This window comes from Magallana gigas, chromosome 2, assembly GCF_963853765.1.
Source record: "Magallana gigas chromosome 2, xbMagGiga1.1, whole genome shotgun sequence".
NCBI lineage: Eukaryota > Metazoa > Mollusca > Bivalvia > Ostreida > Ostreidae > Magallana > Magallana gigas.
The window spans coordinates 2,461,934-2,485,018 of record NC_088854.1 but is presented as its reverse complement, the minus strand read 5'-3'; the positions used below and the strand labels follow the sequence as shown (position 1 = coordinate 2,485,018).

Sequence of the window (23,085 nt, the reverse complement as noted above, 5' to 3'; positions counted from 1 at the left end):
GCTGCCGGCGAGTAGAAACACAGAAGGCAAAATGGATACGACTGGTTTGGGTTACCTCGACAAAGAAAACATTTTTCAAGTCTTCAAAACATACATTGGGTTATTCAATTTCGTTACCTTTCCATCTTTGAGGTTGATTAACCAAATATATTTCCGTAGACAGACTATTTAGTAATATATGATAAATCTTATTAAAGTCAAAGTGCGTTTAAAGATTTTAACAATTTTTGTAAGGATTATAATACCTGGCTTACTTTTAAACATATACAATATTAAACTGAGGAAGAGGAAAACTGACATCAAATCATTAAATCTTGTCTAATCTGAACAAAATTGCAGGTGCTCATATTCAAATGGTGGTCATCATATGTACAAATTTTCAGATTATTTCATGTAGAAGCTTCAACGTGAATATGAGGACAGAATTTTGTCTACAGATAGATGGACACACAAACAGAGTGACTCCAATATATCCCCTCAACTTTGTGGGTGGGGGTATACCAACAGATCAATCCAACAAAACTATTAAGTACATGTAATCTATAATATATACTGCGTTTGGTCAAAATTTTAAAAGCTTCACCACTTCAACTACTAGAATACTACATGAAAGAGATGAGCAGAAATGAAATTAAGAGAAGATGCATTGTATTTACTGGTATTAACTTATTTGGTGTATGAAATAGAAATACTAAATAACAATAATGATCATGTAAAATTTGAACAATATTCGAAGGTAAAGTCAAAAGCGATGCAGTTTTTTTTCATTAGCATGATGGGAAAGTTAAATCATTTAGGAGGATTAATTTCATGCAAAATGAAATGTTTTTAAAATTTTATACAAATATAGGCATTATTATTCTCATAACAATGTACAACTATCATTTAATTAAAACTGTTTAAGATTTTTAAAAATCACAACAATTTAAGATCTGCAGCAAACACTTTTAAACTTGAAGTTAGATTAAAAGAAGGAACAGACATAAAAATGCAAATCCCTCCAGAAGATAGTTTTCATTTGTACTGCAACTACTGACATTTAGTCTGACTAATGTTGATGATTGCCTAACCTCACCTGGCCAGGTGTGTAGAACAGTAACAATTCGAGCTATTTTCTTCTTTTAATTTATTTCATTTAATGTACATGTTTATAAAACATAAACAAAAAATATCCATGATGTCACTTTGCCTTTGCCTCAACCCCCCCCCCCCCCCCATCTGCCCAAAATTGTCTTAAATAAAAATGATGAATACAATTGTTGCTCCTGTCTTATCTGCATCATGCCACACAAAACAAACACATTCAACTTCTTTCTTGGCAAATTGCACTAATCAAAATCCACATTATCCCCCTTTATTCACTTTTTCTTCTTGTCCGTTAGACCTGCCCCAGCATTGAACTTGAACAGAATGATGTCCCCGTCTTCTACCACATACTCTCTTCCCTTCTGTCTGTATTTGCCATTAGCCTGTTATAAAAACAAATATATGTTTTTAAATTCCAGCTCTTCATAGAAAAATAGCAATATATCTGTAAAAGACTGTCCTTTAATAAAGATAAATATAAAATGGTCTGGTCCAATAATCATGCAAACTTTACTTTATTCAAAGTTTGAAATCATTCTTAAAATGCTTTAATATTAATAAGATTGAATTTAATTTTGTTGCAAAAAACCTGTAAGGGAAACCATTTTAAATTGCATTTCCAAGATTTGTGTGTGTTATGCCATTTTGCTATTTACTTGCATAATTCAATGTTACATATATATAAATGTAGAAAAGCAATAAATCATATCTATTTCAAAGAACTCACCTTGCATTCTGCCTCAGATCCGAATTCATTGAAGTCATTGTAGTTCATGACTTCGGCCATGATGAATCCCTTCTCAAAGTCAGTGTGGATTCTGCCGGCAGCCTGTGGGGCCTTCGTTCCCTTCTACAAAGAGACACTTTATTCACTGAGTCACCTTGTAGCATTTAAAATCAGTGTCTCATTCTACAGAGAGCAACCAATTTTTTTTTTTCAAATTCTTTAATAATGATTTTGATAATTGCATTATTCTCATTAAAAACGCAAGTGAGAAAGAAATTAAAGTGAAATGCTGACATTAGCCCTTGCCACTGGACCTGTAGAACATGGCCCAGGTTCTCACACTTACCTGAATGGTCCAAGCCTTTACTTCATCTTTTCCAGATGTAAAGAAGTATTGTAGATTAAGGGCTTTGTAGCCATTCACGATGATCTTCTCTAAAGCACTACAAAAAACCACAGAGACCTGATCTTAGCGAGAGTAAAATGAGTTATGGTGACAGGTCTCAGCAAATGTCACACATAATACTGTTTTTTGGGGGATAACAGTTACGTGGATCAAAGAAAGAGAAAATCTCTAGCAATCTGAGAGTGTATGCCTTTTAGTTTTTTGCGGTTAAGTGATGTATGTACCTGGTTGTTTTGTTTTCCTCTAAATACTTCTTCTGTTCTTCTTCATCAGCCAAATCCAGGAGCTTCAGTTCCACTGCACAACTCAACAGAATCACCATTGCCCCAGGGTCGTTCTTGTCAATCCATTCTTTGATTTTGACCAACCTGTCAAATTCTAACTTCATTAGGTCATTGGGTTTTTAAGGGGGGTATGGGTATTGGTTATTAAGTCTGGAAAGTCTTCGTTCTCTAAAATACCCTGAATTTGAAACTTTTAAACCTTAAAAGAAATAATTGTAGCATCAAATGGTGTTTTTTTCACTTACCATTTATTTTTCTTTCTAATGTAATCTTTTTCTGAAAGGTTCACCAGGTATATCACAGGTTTTGAAGTTAAAAATAAATGATGATTTAGTATTTCAATCTGAAATTAAAAAAAGATGGAATACTATTAAGGATCTAATATGCTGTATATTTAGTATAATGATTATTTAATATTACCTTACTTTCATAATTAAGTTAACTAAAATATCCTCACATTTTCTTTGATCCCTAGAGTTAACAGTATGAATAAGACTGAAATCCTTCAAATTTATTATTTCCCATATGAAAACTTACAAACACATGTGATAGCCCAAATTTTCATTAAATGATTATTTTTGCATATTTTTCAGCAAAATACAAATTAAAAATTGTACAGATCTGAAACCCTTTTCACCCAGGATACTTTATGCCAAGTTTTGTTCAAAAACTAATATAACTACTATTGTCAAAAGGAAGTGTTTAGTAACTTGAAAGAATATATCTTGCCAACTTTAGAAATAAACATGAATCTGACACCGCTCTCTGTACATACTGGTAATATATACAATGAATTAACATACTTATTTTCATAAAATAAAGAATATGTTTTAAAGGTACATGTATATGTGCAGAAATTTATGTAAGTTTGTATTTGCAGCTGTTATTTAGCATTGCTTATTCCTAAATGTGAATAAGTATTATGTCAAGATGTAAGATAGAGAGAATGACCCTCTGTCTCATTCTTCCATACTTGGTAAACATGCAAACTTTCATCTATACTAGATTAATTTATACATTTCTGGAGGAAATGGTGATTATATGAAACACGATAAAAACTGTTTTGGTACCTATTTTTGATAGGCAGTGTACAGTTTATTCACCTAAATTCCAGTATTTTTGAGGGCCCTGTACACTTTTGGGTCTTCAACCTATCACAAGTATGTGTACAGTACAGAACAAAGTGTACAATACACACCTCCTTGGCATCCCAAGTTGCCATCCTGACCCACTTCTTATTTTCTAATAAATCTCTGACTTTACAGAAACAGTCCTGCAAAATAAATCAAAATGGATCAATCTCAAAAATAATAAATCTCGATATACTTGAAAAATAACAGTGCATACAAAGAAGAAACTAGAATTGCCAAAGGTGTAAAATGTATGTTGACTATACATACATTCAATGAGTTTGGTTAAAATTTGGAGATCAATAAACCAAGACTTCAAACTGACATAAGGTAAATTCTGACTAAATATTCATCCATATGTAAACTTAGACTTACATATTCCGGTTTCTTTGTTTTGTCACCGCCTCTAGCCACCACCCTCTCCAGGTTACCCAGATTTTTATTTATGTACTCCATGTCCTTGAACATCAACTCCTCATGAATGATGTCTAAATCACGTGTGGGGTCTACATCCCCTTCTACGTGAATGATTTCGTCATCATCAAAAGCTCCTAAAAACAGAACAACCAATGGTGACCAACAAACAATTAATTCTGAGAATGGTAAAATATATCTACTCACATTTTAAACAAACCACACAACAAATTTGCTGTCTAACACAGCCCTTTTTTTAATTCTTCATCACTTTGACTGTGTAAAATCACACGTACTGACAACATGGAAGATCCCATCACAGGCACTGATGTTTGACAGGAAGGCATTTCCCAGGCCTTTCCCTTCGTGTGCCCCTTTCACCAGACCAGCAATGTCCACCACATTCAGGTAGGCAGGAACTTTACTGTCAATCAAAAAGATCTTGTAATGACAAGGCCTTGACATTAAAAAATACAAGGCCTGACAATGAGCAATACAAGGCCTGACATAGAGCAATACAAGGCCTAACATTGAGCAATACAAGGCCTTGACATTGAGCAATACAAGGCCTTGACATTGAGCAATACAAGGCCTTGACATTGAGCAATACAAGGCCTTGACATTGAGCAATACAAGGCCTGACAAAGAGCAATACAAGGCCTTGACATTGAGCAATACAAGGCCTTGACATTGAGTAATACAAGGCCTTGACTTTGAGCAATACAAGGCCTGACAAAGAGCGATACAAGGCCTTGACATTGAGCAATACAAGGCCCTGACATTGAGCAATACAAGGCCTGACATAGAGCAATACAAGGCCTGACATTGAGCAATACAAGGCTTGACATTGAGCATTACATGGCCTTGACATTGAGCGATACAATGCCTGACAGAGTAATACAAGGCCTGACATTGAGCAATACAAGGCCTTGACATTGAGCAATACAAGGCTTGACATTGAGCAATACATGGCCTTGACATTGAGCGATACAAGGCCTGACAAAGAGCGATACAAGGCCTTGACATTCAGCAATACAAGGCCTTGACATTCAGCAATACAAGGCCTGACATTGAGCAAACATGGAAGCTTTAGTATCAAGTCATGGATTGTTACATAGTTAAAATGACATCTAATAATTATTCAAAGGTAACTACTATTTTGCCTACATGCGTTTTGGCTAAATCAAAATTATGTACATTAGTGTTGGGAGTTTTTTCACTTTGATAATTCAAGAATCTTAAGCCTTTATATGTATTGGTACTTGTTAAAGAACAGAGTTACAAAATTTTTCTTTTTTGTAAACTTGCAGATATCATGCTTTAAAAAAAATATTCCAGAAAAGGAACATGGTCATTAGAAGAGCTACTAGCTTTTTATATTCAATTTATATCTGAGTCCATCAATTTGAAGGTAAAGATTTATATAAATTTATTGCATTTATAAATTTAAATAATAGATCTTGAATAAATAAAGGCACTAATAGCCTGATTTGCGATGAGAACTGCAAACATAGCCAAATTTTCTAAAACACAAATAAATGTTAATAGTCTGCAATAATTGATGAACTGTTTCTGACTATCATATCATAAATAATAACATAACATCTTATCTCCAGTCATATAAACGTATGAATTCACTCCATTATATAGATATTAATAATACTGCTTATCATAGAGACATGAAGATAACCATTTCTAGCCCACCTTTACTGTCTTTAAAGAGTGTACACAGACCTGGCTGGTTTGTAGTGCTCACAGAGATGTTCAAACCTTGCATCCGGCACAGGAACACGACCTGTTCATCAAAACAAGTCCAACATTAATCAGATTAAGATTACTCCCCATCTATATCAATTAAACAATGGTTCCAAGATTATTTCCCATAGCTGAGGGCCTTCCAGGGCAAATGATGCAAAATATAACTTTCATACGTTTGTTTTCATTTGGATCTTTACACCAATTGATTTTTTTTCAGCTAGTTTATCAGCAATTGGCTGAAAATATTATACTACATTTAAGATTTTATATGATATGGCATTTTAATTCAATATATATCCAATGACAAATATCTATATCAGCCAAAAAAAAAACATGGCTACAAATTTTCAATTTTCAAAGTTGCATTCTGTTTCAATGTAACAAGAAGGTAAAAAGTCAATTTAATTAATGAGTCAAAATATGATTGAGAGCATGGTGATAAAATATTATTAAAATCAAAATTTTAAACATTATAAAAGACTGCTTACTTTCATTTGGATCAATTGTGCAGAAAGGGAAATTTTCTGCAGTGGCAGCACTTTTAGTAAGCACATTGAAAAAAGTGGACTTCCTTAAAAAAAAAAGGAAGACATCTCAATCAATATAAATGCTAAAATTCACAGATATCAAAATAAGTTGATTATTTCTCTACCTTAAATTCCTTTACTTTTTACCAATTTTCGTCAACTAAGTTAACAACTAACCATTTAACATATATCCTTGGTTGCCCATGGCTCGTTACCATAAGAATTTGTGCCACATTAAGCAGTAAAATAAACTTGAATTAAATAATATATTAATAATAGACCCCTTCATGGTAACTACTGTACTTCTCTTTTGCATGACAAAATGACATAGTTTGGTGATATATGACACAATGTCAATTGTTTAATTTATGTCATTTAATTATCTACCTTCAAATACTTTGTCAAATTATATTAATTTTCCCTGCAAGATAGCAGTAATGCAGTTACCATTAAGGGGTCTATAACATACGTATAAAGCACTTCTATTCCTTCATATGACTTTAAATTATAGTTATTATACTCATAACTTTTATTCATTAACCTCAGACAATCTCTCATGACATATGTGATGAACGAAAGGGACACGACTCTATAGAATGAATAATCTCACTGTGACCAGGCTACGCTCAGGTCACAGTAAGAATTTGTCCCATATACTTGCAATGTAGCAGCCGCGAAGCAGATTAGCTTCGCGTCGATTTTCAGTCTGTTAAATATAATACAGTACTCCAAGTCTCAATTGCTATCAGGTCACTAAATGGCGACCAACAATTTTTGTAGGTCGCCATTTCAGAATTTACGGTCGCCATCAAAAAATAATTCACTCGTCCAAAATAGCTGATAATAATTTTATAAACAAATATGAAACAAATAATAAAGACTCCTGTATATACTGTACAGTAACATATATCCTTTATTACACTTTAACAAATTGACAATTTAAAATATGCAGCCAGCAGGATTGGAGGCCTACTCTTGTGGAAGTTGGATGGCATTTGGCCATCCTGCATATTTATTTACTCTTTTTTGTAAACCCAACGTTTTTCCGCCATCGTGGCCAAGTGATTGACAATGTTAATCTACAATCCAGCGACGCTTGATTCAAGCTAACATTTATTCAAACATTACATTGACCGAGAGTTAATTTTTTGTTAATTTCGATCCCGATTACGATGAATTTCGATCCCAATCATGACAAATTTTGATCCCGAGACGATCGCACGTCCAAATTTTCTTGGTCGCGAAAATGCGAGTTACTATGAAATTTTGGTCGCAAAATTGAAATTTTAGTTGCAAATGTGACTGTTTTAGCAGTTTTAACATGGCAACCATTAACAGTGAATTTTCAAATGTGATGTTAAAAGTGGCAGCGATTTCGTTGCAAGAACAGTTATTGTGGTTATATGGGATTATAAAAGAGCAACATTCTAGGTATTTGAGACCAGTCATATGAAAATTTAGGTGAGATACAGCACAGTATAATTTTTTTATTTGCTACAAAGCGAGTATGTAGAACGAATTCTATTGCTAAACTGGGTCAGTAGGACATCTGTCATTTTAACGATAGAACATTCTATCTAACGACTCTAGGACCAAAACGAATTTAGGGCCTTCAACGATATCTAAGATGAAAACCAGTAAATTACCCCACATTAGGCAGGCCGACAATGCCAATCTTCAAGTTTACCCCCATTCTCCCTATGAGGGGGGGTGGACCAGTGGCCTCATCCTTCTTCTTTGGTGGCATTCTTATATTGCTGAATAAAAAAAAAAGAACAATTGATAACAGGTAAATTATCGGTATTATAAAAAAATCATTTGTGTGATGGCTAAACATGATAAACGATCTGTTTTAGTTTCTATCGAAACGAATCTACAAAACCAGTTAACAATCATGAATGACTGAACCATAACATTAAATCATAACAACAATTTCTGACCACTACAACCCCCTCACCAGTGAAAAATTCTAGCACATCCAGAACATAAAATGGTATGCACATACACTCTGAGCCTGAACTCTTTCAATATGGCTTTCTACATATGATAAAATAATCAAGTATGTCGATAGTTACCGGCAACTAACGTGGTTTACCCAATATGGCGAAATCCTACGGGAAAAGGAAGCAAGTGCTGACCTCTATTTCTACATATCGAACCCGATCGAAATAGATTAAGTATATATCCAAGCTGTTGGCGAGAATATGCGATAGAGTTATCTAATAAAAATCTTGATTTACAATAATTTATGCAAAAATATTAGAATAAATCATTAACAATCATCAATGATATTTTTCTAGCCTTAAAACAACTATCAATTTTTGAGGAGAAATTTTAAAGTAAAACCATAGACATAAATAAAATTTATGTCTCTGGTTAAACTGAATATGAAAACCAGGGTATAAATTTGATATTGTTTTAATATTTTTGCCTAAATTGTTGTTAATAGATACGCTTTGTGGACCCGGCATATCAGAATAAAACACTTCGAATGTCAATTTATGTAATTAAAAATAATCACAATAAGCTTAAATTAACCTACATGTAGTATTTAAATTTAATTTATTCTGTAGAATTATAACTTAGTACTTTTCACACTATAAAAATTAATCCACATTTATATGTTCCACAGAAACCTCCGTCCCTCCCCATTTTGTACTATAGTGCTTCAAGAGAAAGTAATGACAACTCAAACTATTATAATGTAATACGTAGTAATACAATTATTAACACACTTCCAGATTCAACAAATGTCAACCTATTACTCTTTGGGTCTCCCAATCTTAGCGATAATGATGGTTAAAAATTTTATTATCGAAAGTAAAAATTTTCAGGGTACTTAGTATAACCCTGGCATTTTATTTAGTTAATGATATTTTCTTAGAATGTAAAAAGCATCTATGATATATTTATTAATAAATAATTGTAATGTTTTACATGCAATATCGATGTATGTCTATAGAGTAGAACTTGTTCTGAAAATAATTACACTGTTTTCTGTAAAGTATTACCGTAGATATATACATGTACGCTCGTGGGTCGATTAGCTCAATAATTAAAATACACTTGTAATTACAAATCTCTAATCATTATGCATATGTCATTCATTCATTCAGGCATTCATTCATTCTTTATTTCCTCTTTCCAAACACATACATATCAAAAATATATTAGTAATATAACATCATACAATATATTAAGTTAATCTATATACAAGAATTATATATATCTACACACAGTAAATAAATAAATAAATAAATAAATAAATAAATAAATTCTTGTTCGAGTTGCTGACCTTTTCAGCGGACGACTCGTGATAGGGTTCGATAGTAGAGCGAGGCACAATCTAGCACTAGATGATAATTGAGTTTTTGGAAATTGCTTGTGTTATTTTCATCTAAACGCGCACACGTTTTGCGACCAAGGAGTATCAAAAAAAGGTCATCGTATGAAAGAGCACAGAGTTCGCTGCAGAGATAGACACTAAATAAGTTCGAGATCCCTGTCCACCAGGCATTACGGATTGCGTAGGTTACAGAACAGGAACATGTTACATGAGTGAATTGAAGAAATCATTAAGTATGGCGCCACATAATTGACATATGTATCTAGGTTTTCGTAAGGTTGATCCGAAACTAATTTGCAGATAAATTTACACTGAGAGATTTCGAAGCAATTTGTAGGAAAACGCCAAAGCTTAGCTGGATCCTTGTCGTGGAATATAGCTAAAAATCGTGAGAATCCGGGATCAGTAGAAGTGCGGGATTGTCGGAGAGTTCTGTGACGTTGATTAACTGCTTGATTCACGATTATTTTCCAGGTTTGCTTATTGGGAAATGTTCCAGTATCCAACCACTGTTGTAAAAAATTCTAGGAGATAATATTCAGTCAGCAATTCAGAATATCGGGTATAAATCCAAGTTGATATTTAGATAGGTTTTCTAGGGAGGAGAAAAGGGGGGTTAAGAAAATCCTGTTTGCTAGAATCTCGTAGTTTAGAAGATAAAGTCGTCCCAAGAAGAGGAGCTTTCTTTTGTCAATTTCAGAACTGATGGGGTACACACCAAAGAGGCTTTCGCAAATATCTGACCTTATTTTGCGTGGTAAATTTTGCGCCGTTTTACACACCGAGTGTTGGAATACGTGTAACCGCTGAGTATCTTTCGCTGACAAGTTGTTCCAAAGCTCGCATCCGTTAAAGCACAGAGGGTCTTACTATAGTTTTTTACATGTGCTATTGTCAGTGGATTAAGGTAGGGAGAACCGATATCTGAAAGTGCGTAAAAGGTACGAGGGTTGATCCAAAAGTAATGTCACAGATGCGATAAAATCGTGGAAAACCCGCATAAAGTGACAAAAATTCGTGCTTTAAAATATCTACCTAATTCAATTCAGACCTGAAAATTTTAATGCATTGTGATTATTATTTCTGAAGATAATATATTTTGTAGAGCATGAGGTAACGATAGTCGCCGCACGCTAGCGACTTCATTTCTAGATCTTTGGCGTTCTGGTAGAATTTCGTAATTTAGTACTCTATATAAATTCGCCCCGATGGTCTATTTTACATTTTTTAATCATTTTTTTAAAATAAAGTTTAATATATAACTAATTAATATATATCTAATTAGTCTTTTTGTAATCGATAAAGTAGTATATTGAATTATTTAATGTGCGATCAGTTTGTCAATGTCTATTCAAGGAGTCATGAACGTAGCTTTATGATATAGCCATTGACGTAAGAACCCAGCTTTAATTTTTCTTCAGAGCGTATGTCTTCTATCTACATGTATCTAATTTATTTATTAACATGACATATGCTTTTATTAGGTATTGGAACCACGTTTAAGGTACCCTGTTCACTCACTCTCAATTTTTGGTTGATATATCATTTCCAGTACATTTCTAGTAATTTCTATCCATCGCAGCAAAAAATGCATCGTAACACTATTCGCATGTCCAGCCTTTTTATCCCTTGATCTAGAGACAAAAGGCATTGGGTAGATATCCGAAATGGACAGTAACGGCCCCAATTTCTTCAAAGCAGTTAGAAAAAGTTAATAACATAACTGTTCACAATTTTGAAATATTGTGTTGTTTGGGGCATTTTCAAATTTTGAAGCATGCAATTTATTCATATATACAAACCTTAAAAATCACGTAAATTCATGACGCGGCGATGTCACGTATATATCTTGCTTTAAACATCAATATCTTGTAAAGTGTTCAACGACATTTCATAAAAATTTTAATTCGAATTTAATTTTTGATAAGGAAAATTTTGATGTATCATTTTATACAATACTGCGCAAATGAGAAGCGCGGTGCATAGTGCGATATTACCTTGTACTATTACCCTTGCGGCAAGCAGAATTGATTCGGTCACATGCTGTAGTGATCGTGGCATTAAACCAATGCACGAGATGTCATCAGCCACTGAAGGACAGTTACTTGTAATATTAAGTATCCCTGTGTTCTTAGATGACTGCTCAAGAGCTAAAATCAAATCGTTAATGTATACTAGATAGAAAAAGGTCGACAAAACACCCCGTAAAAATCATATTTTGCAACATTTAATTTCTGCTTAAGTCTGTGAACAATGTTGGACAAGTTTAAAGAAACATTAGGTAGTTAATATATAAATAGTGCCTGTTTGGGAGGGTAACAGTTGAAATTGACACCCCGAGAAAACCATTGTCAACCGACGCGAAGCGGAGGTTGACAATGGTTTTCGAGGGGTGTCAATTTCAACTGTTATCCTCCCAAACAGGCACTATTTATTTTGTTATACTGAATGTCTTTTTTAAAATTTTAAAGAAAATTTTACTGCTTTTATATAGGAATAACGTGAATTCTACAGCGAACCGTACGCGCATAATTTTCGCGCATGTAACATTTTTTAATGTTACCCGTTGCCAAGTGCGTTGCTAACGCTGAGGGTAATAGTAAATATTATTAACTGCGTCTTAACCAATCAGATTTCAGTATTTAACATGAAAGTATAACAATGATTAATGTGTTATGAGATGTTGTTACGAATACATGTGTTAACAGTATTACAAAAAATAAAATTTGTTCATTGTAATTTTTAAATGTTTTTTCGTGTATTTTAATGCACAGTTTCTTTTTTCCGCTAGTATATAATTTGACCAAAATCGTGACCATGTCCTTTTAAAGCAGCAGCAACTCGTCTAAATTGATTTGAATGAAAGTAAGTGATTGCCTAGTCTCCATTCAGTTAATCAAATATTTATTGAATGTTTGAATAAAATACTTTACAACAAACTCGAAAGTGCAAAGTTCTTGTGTTTTATTTTTTTATTTTCAATTTCTTGTCTCATTAGTACGATTTCAATTATTAAAAAAAAAAGATTTCAATTATTTAAAAAAAAAATTAAAAAAATGCTCATTTATGACCGGTACAACACGCGGAATAAGATAATTATTCTTAACTGACGTGCTTTGGATTCCATATTTTATCATTAAGGAAGGAGTCTTCTCGTTATCAAACATACTTCTTAAAATAAGAAATTCATGAAATTTTGACACAGTCAAACGGATCCTATTACCAAATGATTCTATCAGTTTAATCAAATTTGACCCTTTTGTTTTCTCATTAAGGTCAGGTCAAGATCACTACCTTTTTCCTCAATGTAAAGGATGACAAGTATTCCTTTTAAAGGAATGATCGGCATGAAATACCATTGGTCAACTCTGTTAATATAATATACCCTACATGCAGTAAAAATATATAACACCGTTTTAATGATTTCCGAAATGGCAAGGCATGAATGATCTTTACACTTAGTAGGCGAATCATCCTTCCGACTAATATTCTTCGCATATGTGAAAAAAAGTGATTTGAATCTTTATGTATGTAACCCTATAAATGTTTTATTTTCAGGGTAAAATGAAAAGAGTAACGTTTATAGTAATCTATGTTTAATTACAGATTTAAATAAGGTTGTCATTGCATAGTAAATAAAAAAGTGCAAGGCGCAATGCGTGCGCAAATAGTTAAATTTGCCGGAAGCCTCATATGGACACAACTGTGATGGGCCGAAGCCGATCACAATACAAATAAGTGTAGCTCTTTGTTGTTCTGTAGACGTTTGTTTAAGATTTGAAGATTCTATTCTTCAATAAAATGATAGAATATCAGAATGTCTATCAGCTTATACTGCTAAATTGAAATGAATATTTATACTAAAATTGATATTGTATAGCCCGCATTTCCTCTAAATTTCTTAAATTTTGATTATTTTTTAATGCTTCCAATGATAAAATATTTTTGATTTTTATGTATTATGAAGACTTTATATAAAGATATAAATTGACAGAAAAGCTAATATATTGACCATTTTAAAATAAGAGAGAAAAACAGATTTTAGTGATTTTTTCTCAAAATCGATGTATAGAATGAGCGCTTTAAAAAGGTTATAAAAATGTAATTTGATAGGCAAATCATATTTTAAAAACATATTCTGAAACCCAAGTATCATATCAATAGTTCACATTAGTTAAAAAATACAACATTAATGTTATTGTTTTAAAAATGCTAAAACAGACGCATTAATCTGCAGCAATACTCAATTGCGAAACAGGTGATATTTTCCTACGCCAATATTACGATAAAAATATAGTACTTGTTCGATTCTAAAAATGATTATTTTTTCTATGCCAAGTTGTATGATAATAAATAAATAAAGAAAAATATACTATTTTAATTTCCTTTCATCTTGATTTAATGAACAATTAATCAAATTTACGTTTGACAAGTCGAAAACCAGAAAAGTATTCTCAAAGACGACTGATTAGAAATTTGTCATGAATCTAAAATTTTTGCAATCTTTTCATTGAGAGAGCATTTAATCCAATAGCACTGTATAAATGCCCCCTTGATTTCGACGTTCTTTTTTTTAAAATCATACCAACTTCATGAAAATGAAAAGAAAAACACATCAGAAATTTAAAGAAATGTATTGTTAAATATTAATTATACAAGCTTTCAAATATACAGCATTGGTAAATGAATATTGCATTACCTTTCCACTTTTTAAAAATGGCATTTTAAGATTAGTAAACAATTTATGAATAAAAAGAGGAATTACTCAAATAAATGTGAGGTCTTCTTTTCTACATGTATATCTTAGTTTGTGAGTCTGCATAAAGAATTGTTGATAATCCCTTTTTTTAAGTTATTTATTTAGATTTTTGTGATGTACTTTGTTCGTACCCTTTTGAGACAAATATGATTGACATTTTTCAAAAGTCTGTAAGTTTGACCAACTTCCATCTCGAAGTTAAATTATTAGAAGAAGTCCTGAATAAGAGAAAAACACAAACGTCTGTTAATAATAATTTTATTGTCCATCGCTACACTGCTGAAATGTCTGGTCTGATACCAGTTATTCCGGATATTCTAGGGAATGGTATGCGAGTCATTGGTTAATTCTGTGGAATCGTAGTTGTCGAGATCGGCGTTGTAGTGGTTGTAGATGGAGACCGGGTAGGGCGTGTATTCATTTTGTCTGTCATACTCCAAGAACTACCGATGATTACTGGAATGATTGCCAAAACAAACACAACAAGGATAACTGGAATAAAAAATGAAAGAATTTAGGAGATTGCTCTTTGGTGTATCTGTAATACGCGATGAACATTCAAATAATAGCTAACAGGCAATGAAACTAATTAACTAATTAAAGCCTTTTCCCTAAAGAATTAGATATGTTAGGATTTTCAGTGAACCTTTTTAGTTGACTGTTACTTTTATCTTCAAAAGATACACAAAATAATTTAAGTTCACTGTATACATGTATAAGGAAAAAGTAAAGACGATTAAGCATTTAAAAAATATTAAACTGATGGACCTGGTATAATTAATAGAAGGATGTTCGACTGGTTCGGAGGCACAGCCAGCACTGGACCCCTTGGGAATTGGGAGTAGACACCTTGTCCGTAGGTCTGCTGGTACACCGACTGGGAGTTGACGGTTGTCCCGAACAGGAGGGCGACAACGAGTACAGCATAAATTTAAATGGTCATCTTATCAAAGTGTTCTCCGAACTCTCTTTTACCCTGCAAAATAATATAAATAAGGGTTAAAATTCATATCCTAAAACTGAAGTTACAGTGTAACTTGCAAATTTATCAGAAATAAAATATAACATATTCAACTTTCAAAAACCTTACACACATGCTTAATACCAATCTCAATCTCTCTCTCTCTCTCTCTCTCTCTCTCTCTCTCTCTCTCTCTCTGTGTTGTCTAAAACATAAATTTAATCTCTTAATCACTTTCGAGTCACAAATTTAGTTTAATTTATACCATAATAAAAACTTACCGACGATCTATGCCAGTTGAGAACACTGTAAATGTTCTTGTAGTGTGTTCTTGCGATACAACAAATATGATTCGAGCTTCATCGGGTCATTATGGGTCATTACTCATATGCTACACGTAAGTCGTATATCTAATCAGAATCTTCATTTGACAGAAGATTTGTTTTGACAAATGAAAATGCAATACAACTTGTCAATGTAGATGTAAAGAACGTAATTTGATCCGTCAATGATTTCTTATGCACTCCCTCTCTAAATATAGTTTCACATCGTGATATTGGGTGTTTTTTACGTGTAGCCTAGAGGTAACGGTACTACTTGTATAACGGATGATTTATAGAGCGCAGAGCCCTTTCTTGTACCCGGTGGTCTTGCCTAGCAATTAATTCTAATTAATTAAAAGTCATACCGGTGTAACTGAACTTAAAAGACTGAAACAGAATGTGCATCTTCTAATAATGAGTCCTAATCACTTCATATTTCTGTTGTCATTACGAATTTCAGGTCTGCATTACTAAATTATTTTTAACGCATTAAAATCCCAATCTTGGCTGAGGTGTTCTACAACAGGCTTCAGATATTCAGCTTAAACAGAAATACCATGAGTTTTCAATATCTAAAGACGTAATTCTAACGTATTATGAAAAGAGTCTAGATGTGTTAAAAAAAATATGCAATGCTCTAGTCGTGTAAACTTTGATGATAGATACTACATTTATAGGGAGCCGGGTGGTCAAGGAATTGACCATCAGATTTACATATTGTTTACACATAATAGCTGTACAAATTAATACTTTCATGGTTTTTCCCAAAAGTATTTTTTGATATCTTTGACTCGTAATTGCTGATAGCGTGGACATATTAAAACAAAGTGATATCCATCTTCAATTTTGGATAAAAAAAATTCACATATTCTGGTATTACGAGAAATATTTTTATGGCGTCCACTTTCTATGAATACATTATGTGATGACATTCTGATTTTACTGAGTTGTCTTTTTTAAAATATTAATTCAAAAAATGGGTTTCACAAAATAAAATTGTAGTGAAAAATGGCCAATAATGTTTCTTTGAAACAATAATCTAGATGAACTTTTTATATCTGCAATAACATTTTGCACAAAAGCGTCAATAATTCTTTGCTTTTTTAGTTAAAAATGGCTTTTATAACAAATTTTATCTTGGTCAGCCAAGATGTAGCCTAGACCAATTCGAAACAATTGTCCTTTATATTTGAAACCCTGTTTGATACATTTTTCAATTTTTGTTAACTTTACACTCTTCTAAATTTTTTTCACTGCGTGACATTATGGTAGAATTTCAACTCTGTAATAATTTAAACAAAAAATTAAAAATCCGAAAATAGTGTACAGTCTTCCACGGCAACCTGCCGGTTTCAAAATACACTATAGACGTATTTGTATTTTTTCTACCCACAAAACATTTTTTATTAATCTAAATGTATTTTCTCAATGTCACACGCACTGTTTTCCCCCCGAACTTCACATCCGTAATTCAAAATACTACTAACATATGTCAAAAAGAGAGAGCATAGATTTAACATTTAAATTAAACTGCCTAACATTAGATCTTTAACAGAACATTGCTTTTCTGCCTAGACTGGCTAATTGTTTTTGTGTTACATTAAAATTCCCATTATAGTTTAACAAAACACCAAGATACATTAATTTATCTACAACTTATATAGGTTTAGTATGTCCATGTATATGTCATTTTTCGTTTTCATGGATTTTACCTCCATTTCCTAATACGACAATTTTGGTTTTATCTGAATTAATGGCCAAGTCCCATTTTGAAGCCTAATCAGTTAACGTATTTAACATTAATTGAAATTTACAGATTCGGCAAAACACACGATGTCATCAGCATACATTAACGTAAAAAGATTTTACTCTTGTACTTGCAAAGGGACATTACCATTCTTAATGAACTCCATTTGTAGATCATTGATATAAAATGAGAAAAGAATGGGGGTCGAGACCTCCCCTTGAAGACGATAAAGTTTTAAAAAAAATTAGATAACGCTTGTGGTGTCTTAAAATTGGATTTCATATTATTATTGGGGATGTGCGACCTTCTTTTACATTTGAGGATAAGAATGTAAACATTTCTTGAAATGGCTTGTGTCTGCCCGAAACTGACCAAAACTGTTGCCAAAAGATATAAAAGCACTGAATTTGAGATTCTTCATGTTGTTTTGTAGGCAAATTATGCATACATGAACAGAACAATGCCTGTTTAATCACTTAAAAAAGCTGTTGAACTGTGTAGCTACATACTTATTTTGAAGATTTAAAAATCTGAAAGAAGGGGGTTCATTGGTGTCCTCTCCGCAACCATTTTACGAGTTTTAGTCCATGATCGTCATGATTGAGCGAGAGTACTCATTGACATCCCTTATTAATGCTAATTAATTCCCACCAAATACACGCCACACACACTATATACCTTGACTTACTTATGTGTATGAAACTGAGATGAGATGATTCTCGTTACGACTCTGAACTATCCAAACAAAGTGCATCGTTTATGATAACAACTAAAGCCCAAATATTGTAATTTAATTATCTTTCATTATATTGATATCATAAGACCTGGATACTGCAACCGTTTGACGAAAACAACTAACGGTATTACCTTGTAGAAGGAAAGGTGGCCTTTTTAGTATTGCAAGTGGACACCATTTTTGATATTTTTAACTGGGGTTGAAGCCTTTTCTCAAGTAACATTAGCAACAACGATCCAGACTACCACCCTCCCCCAAACCTCGTAATTAATATATTAAGATAGTTCAATCATACAAATAGAAAATTTTCTTTTCCGTAAGCATATACTTTTTTTATTTACTTACTTTTTATCATTTTTTTTATTACCAGAGATGCATTACAAGCGACAGTTTATGTGTGATAACAACCAAGATTTTTGAAATAGTTTTTACATTCATGATTTGTACGTACTATTCAGAGGAAATTATTGAAAGTCCTATTTCAAAATTCAACACATTTCAACACAAAACGTTATCATTTTTTATTCATCGGTACTCTGCTACATTCCATATCCTCCTTTTCCTTCAGTTGTGGTAGGTGTAGTCATAGTTGTGGTCGAAGTAGTCGGTATCGGGGTGCTCGGTGTAGTCATAGTTGTGGTCGAGGTGGTCGGTATCGTGGTGCTCGGTGTAGGTGGACGTGTTTTCATTTTGTCAACCATAATCCAGGAACTTCCGACCAATGATGGAATCAGTATCACGACCAGAACGACTAGGACAACTAAATTGGAACCTTAGGTATTAAAGTTGTGTAACAAATAATTTTATGGTTAATCTAAGTTTACTCATTAATATTATTATACTTTCATGTTAAATACAGAAATCTGATTGGTTTAGACGCAGTTGGTAATCCGTTCTATTACCCTTAGCGTTAGCAACAAGCTTGGCAACGGGTAACACAACGAATTGTTACATGCGTAAATTATGCGCGTACTGTTCGCCGTAGAATTCACTTCATAGCTATATAAAAGCAGTAAAATTTTCTTTAAAATTAAGACATTCAGTATAATAAAATAAATAGTGCCTGTTTCGGAGGGTAACTGTTGAAATTGACACCCCTCGAAAAACATTGGCAACCTCCGCTTTGCGTCGGTTGACAAAGGTTCTCTCGGGGTGTTAATTTCAACAGTTACTCTCCCAAACAGGCACTATTTATATAATGCCATATTATCAGAAGGTAATACATTTTTCATAAAATCTTTGTAATTTTAGATACAACTGTCATCATAAAATATTTGAGACACTCAAAACAACTTAATTTAGATGATTTTAGATAACAAAAATGAAAAGTGCAGACTTGAAATAGTATATTAGAATTGCAATTCTTACTTGGTATAATCCAAATAGAGACGGGACTCCTTGGGTATTGGGAGTAGAGACCCTGTCCGTAGGTCTGCTGGTACACTGACTGAGAGTTGACGACTGTCCCGAACAAGAGAACGGCGACCACGAATAGAGCGACGTTGGAAGATGTCATTATGTTTAGTTTTTAAAATATCAAAATCCTGAAAGCGACCTGTGAAATAAAATTTGGGATTTGAAAATGTATTTGCTTTAAAAATGCAACACAGCTGTTAATTTTTCGAAAGTTTTCGGGTAAAGATTCATGTCAAATTCAATTAAAAATATATGGCTTTGTTTTTTTTTTTTTTTATTACAATAAGTATTCTCTTCTGCGTGTAGCAATACATTATGCAGCTACGTTCTTCATTTAAATGATTTATATCATGTCCGTCCTGTCATATATTCTCTAAGATAAAAAAAAATATGAAGTTAGAGTATATTTCATTCTGTATTGAGCAAAAAATCCTGTTCTAACAGATGCACAGAATAGCTGTGCTGTATTCTTTGGACAGATTAAGTCTAAACTCTTAAAGTATGACAGACTAATGTATCAACTCACCTCCGAATTATTCCAACTGATTCATATCAGATGTAGGGACGTTTATAGACTAAGAACTGAGACGGGTATAACGTTTATTCGTCGGAACGGTCTCCAATCAAAATAATTTTTCTTAAGCAGAAGATGAATACTGGCGAATTAACTTACAATCAACTATCATCTATGCACTTTATTTATAACTGAAAATACCTTGGGGATAGTTTAATGTATGCTTTCCCAACAGTCGGTACATCAGCGCTATACAGCTAAGTGACTGATTGCGGTATATACGCTTTCCAAGAATTACATGTATCAAAGTTCGATGACTAACGTCATCAAATAAAAATCATGAAACCGAAGAAAATTAATTTTACGTTAATATTGTAAGGCACCCGATGTTTCGCTCTGGAGGGAAGTCCATTCGAATATATTTACATTGTAAAACGTTTCTTTTTTCAACATTAATCCAGTTATATTTCTCTTTAAAACATTAATTAGAAAAGCTTAAAAGAGGTATCGAGCGCACTTGGTATATTATTTTGTATACAATAAAGCGCTTTAAAATCAGTACCATTTCTTTTTCTATTTATTATATTTTATACTTTATTCAGTTAAATGTATTTTAAAGGGGTATGGTCACGATTTTGTTCAACCGCCCCCCCCCCCCCGATTTTAATGTTTACAATGCTTCATTTAGGCATTTCTAACAACCAAAATTTGAGAGTCATTCGGTGAGTTATTAGCCAGTAACAGAGCTTACAATTCTTGTTATGTAAACAAAGCTTATGTTTACATTTTGAATGTTGAAGTCAAAATTCCAGTTTTTAGACCTAAAACACAGGGGCATCGTATCCGCTTTACACTCTATGACATATATATTTCCTTAATCGGTTTTGTTCTTTTTCTTTATTTCACTTCCATTTGTTTTTACATTCATGATTATTTATGTGGTCTTTTACAGGGCCAATCTTCCCTACAAACTTTCACTACGAATTATCTTACTAGTACAACTTAATTAACAGCAACCCCAATTAGCAAGTTAATTTTTTCGCGTTATCTTTCAGCACTTCTTCACAGACCGTCCGCTGCGTCGGACGGGATTTTTCTTTCTCGGGCTCGAATTCTTAAATATAAAGATGTAGCTGCCACATTTTGATCCGGTGTTTAAACATTATCTAGTTTTTATATATTATTTAGTTTAGTTTAGTGCTAGTTTTGTAGATGTTTTTCTTCTTTCTTATGTAGTTTTTATTTTGTTGTCCTGAAGAAGGGACGGGTTGTCCCGAAAATTTGACAATATTTTACTTTATTGTTCGTGTCGTTGGTTATTTTTAGTGCTTTATATATATATATATATATATATATATATATATATATATATATATATATATATATGTATATATATATATATATATATATATATATAATAAACGGTATATTATTTATATATATGTCATAGAGTGTAAAGCGATACGATGCCCCTGTGAGCGGATACGATGCCCCTGAGCCTAAAAATGAATGTGTTAACCGCTAGGTATTGTTATTGTATGCCTAAAATGAATAAGAAGATAGCCAAATCGGCTTGAGAATTTATTTACCAGTTAATTAAATCTATGTAAACAAAAACAGGACACGAGCCTTGTTTACATGACAAAGAATTGTGAGTTCGCTATCTTGCTTATAACTCTAGGAATTTCAATTTATCATTGGAAAAGCATTCCCAAAGTATTATAAATAATGAAAACTGAAAATAACATTTGACCAAAATCGTGTCCATGCCCCTTTAATAAATGCAAATCCACAATTACTGCAGGTAGTTAAGTTTGTCAAAATTGTCTTTCAGATTTTGCGAGAGTTTGAAGATATTTCTTGGGTTTGCAATAGAAATGTACTTATTCAAGTATATAAATCACATTTTAAAAAATAATCTTTTATGAATTATATTTTGAAGGTTTTGTAGTGTACATATACTTTGAATTCAATTTATTTAGTCTGTGTCTTTGTACTAGAAGCGAAATAAATGATTCAAGTTTAGTCCTTTCTTATTATTATAAACACTTACAATGTATCATCCTAGTCCCATGTATTTAGACTTTGTTGTATTGCTTGCCCAGAAGTAACGCACTTGCGGCCGCCAAACATCTTTCCACAAAACAAAACCACTGATAAGTTATTTTGTTATAGCAATTGTCATGTTTTATTGATCAGTTATCAACCATTCATTCAATGACACCATCTGGCATTCATTCAAAAAATAGTGAACAAATACAACACTTCAGTATGTTTGGCTTGCCAACTTTTACTCTTTATTTTAACTTCTTAACTACATTATTTAACAATATTTGATTATCAAATATAAACAAGCAAGGGAAGATAAAGCCATAAACTGCTACACCCCTACCCAAACGCCTGACAAAAACTTTCATGATATCTTTAATTTTGATTGACAGCTTCATTCATTCTCTTTTCTAAATATGTCTTCATTTCTTTTATTAAAATTAAATTAAAGGCTGAATAAAACAATCTTATTAACATAATATACAGCCCATCCTCACCCATTATATGGATTCATTTAACACTATATGACTATTTTGGCCCCACCCTTGAGTTAAAACTCCTTCCCAACAATATTTGTTAACTTTACACTCTTCTGAATTTTTTCCACAGCGTGACCTTATGGTAGAATTTCTATTATGTAATAATTTAAACCAAAACTGAAGTCCCATTTTGAAGCCTAATCAGTTAACGTATTTAACATTAATTGAAATTTACAGATTCGGCAAAACACAATGTTAACGTAAAAAAATTTAACTCTTGTACTTGCAAAGGGACATTACCATTCTTAATGAACTTCATTTCTAGATCATTGATATAAAATGAGAAAAGAATGGGGGGTCAAGCCTCCCCTTGAAGAAGACCAATTTAAAAAAAAAAAAAACATCAGATAACATTCGTGGTGT

At 32.6% G+C, this 23,085-nt stretch overlaps 1 protein-coding gene and 1 long non-coding RNA gene across 4 annotated transcripts; both read right to left on the bottom strand.

Annotated features, from left to right (window-relative positions):
- Positions 1–1,109: 1,109 nt before the first annotated feature.
- On the bottom strand, positions 1,110–8,541 carry LOC105334909 (obg-like ATPase 1). 3 transcript variants are annotated; one of them, XM_011438517.4, is made up of 12 exons: positions 8,408–8,541; positions 7,979–8,089; positions 6,294–6,376; positions 5,782–5,842; positions 4,344–4,471; positions 4,009–4,184; positions 3,702–3,776; positions 2,749–2,846; positions 2,444–2,587; positions 2,160–2,256; positions 1,814–1,936; positions 1,110–1,469 (listed from the first exon to the last, which is right to left on the bottom strand). In XM_011438517.4, exons 2-12 carry the CDS (start codon positions 8,077–8,079, stop codon positions 1,359–1,361), a joined length of 1,197 nt encoding a protein of 398 aa, XP_011436819.2. In that variant the 5' UTR covers positions 8,080–8,089; positions 8,408–8,541; the 3' UTR covers positions 1,110–1,358. The 3 variants fall into 3 exon arrangements, with proteins under 3 accessions (XP_011436819.2, XP_011436820.2, XP_011436822.2); XM_011438518.4 differs by having other exon boundaries at positions 8,290–8,430; XM_011438520.4 differs by lacking the exon at positions 8,408–8,541 and adding an exon at positions 8,338–8,361.
- A 6,118-nt stretch (positions 8,542–14,659) lies between these two features.
- On the bottom strand, positions 14,660–15,782 carry LOC136272097 (uncharacterized). The gene is made up of 3 exons (XR_010710003.1): positions 15,680–15,782; positions 15,206–15,413; positions 14,660–14,929 (listed from the first exon to the last, which is right to left on the bottom strand). It is a non-coding gene; the product is annotated as an uncharacterized lncRNA (long non-coding RNA).
- Positions 15,783–23,085: the final 7,303 nt, after the last annotated feature.

Excerpts from the sequence above, each read along its gene's own strand:
- LOC105334909 (XM_011438517.4), bottom strand. The coding sequence starts at position 8,079 with ATGCCACCAAAGAAGAAGGATGAGGCCACTGGTCCACCCCCCCTCATA. Across the intron at positions 4,185-4,343 it reads TGGGATCTTCCATGTTGTCA|GAGCTTTTGATGATGACGAA; the intron begins GTACGTGTGATT and ends TTCTGTTTTTAG. Across the intron at positions 1,470-1,813 it reads GATCTGAGGCAGAATGCAAG|GCTAATGGCAAATACAGACA; the intron begins GTGAGTTCTTTG and ends TTTTTATAACAG.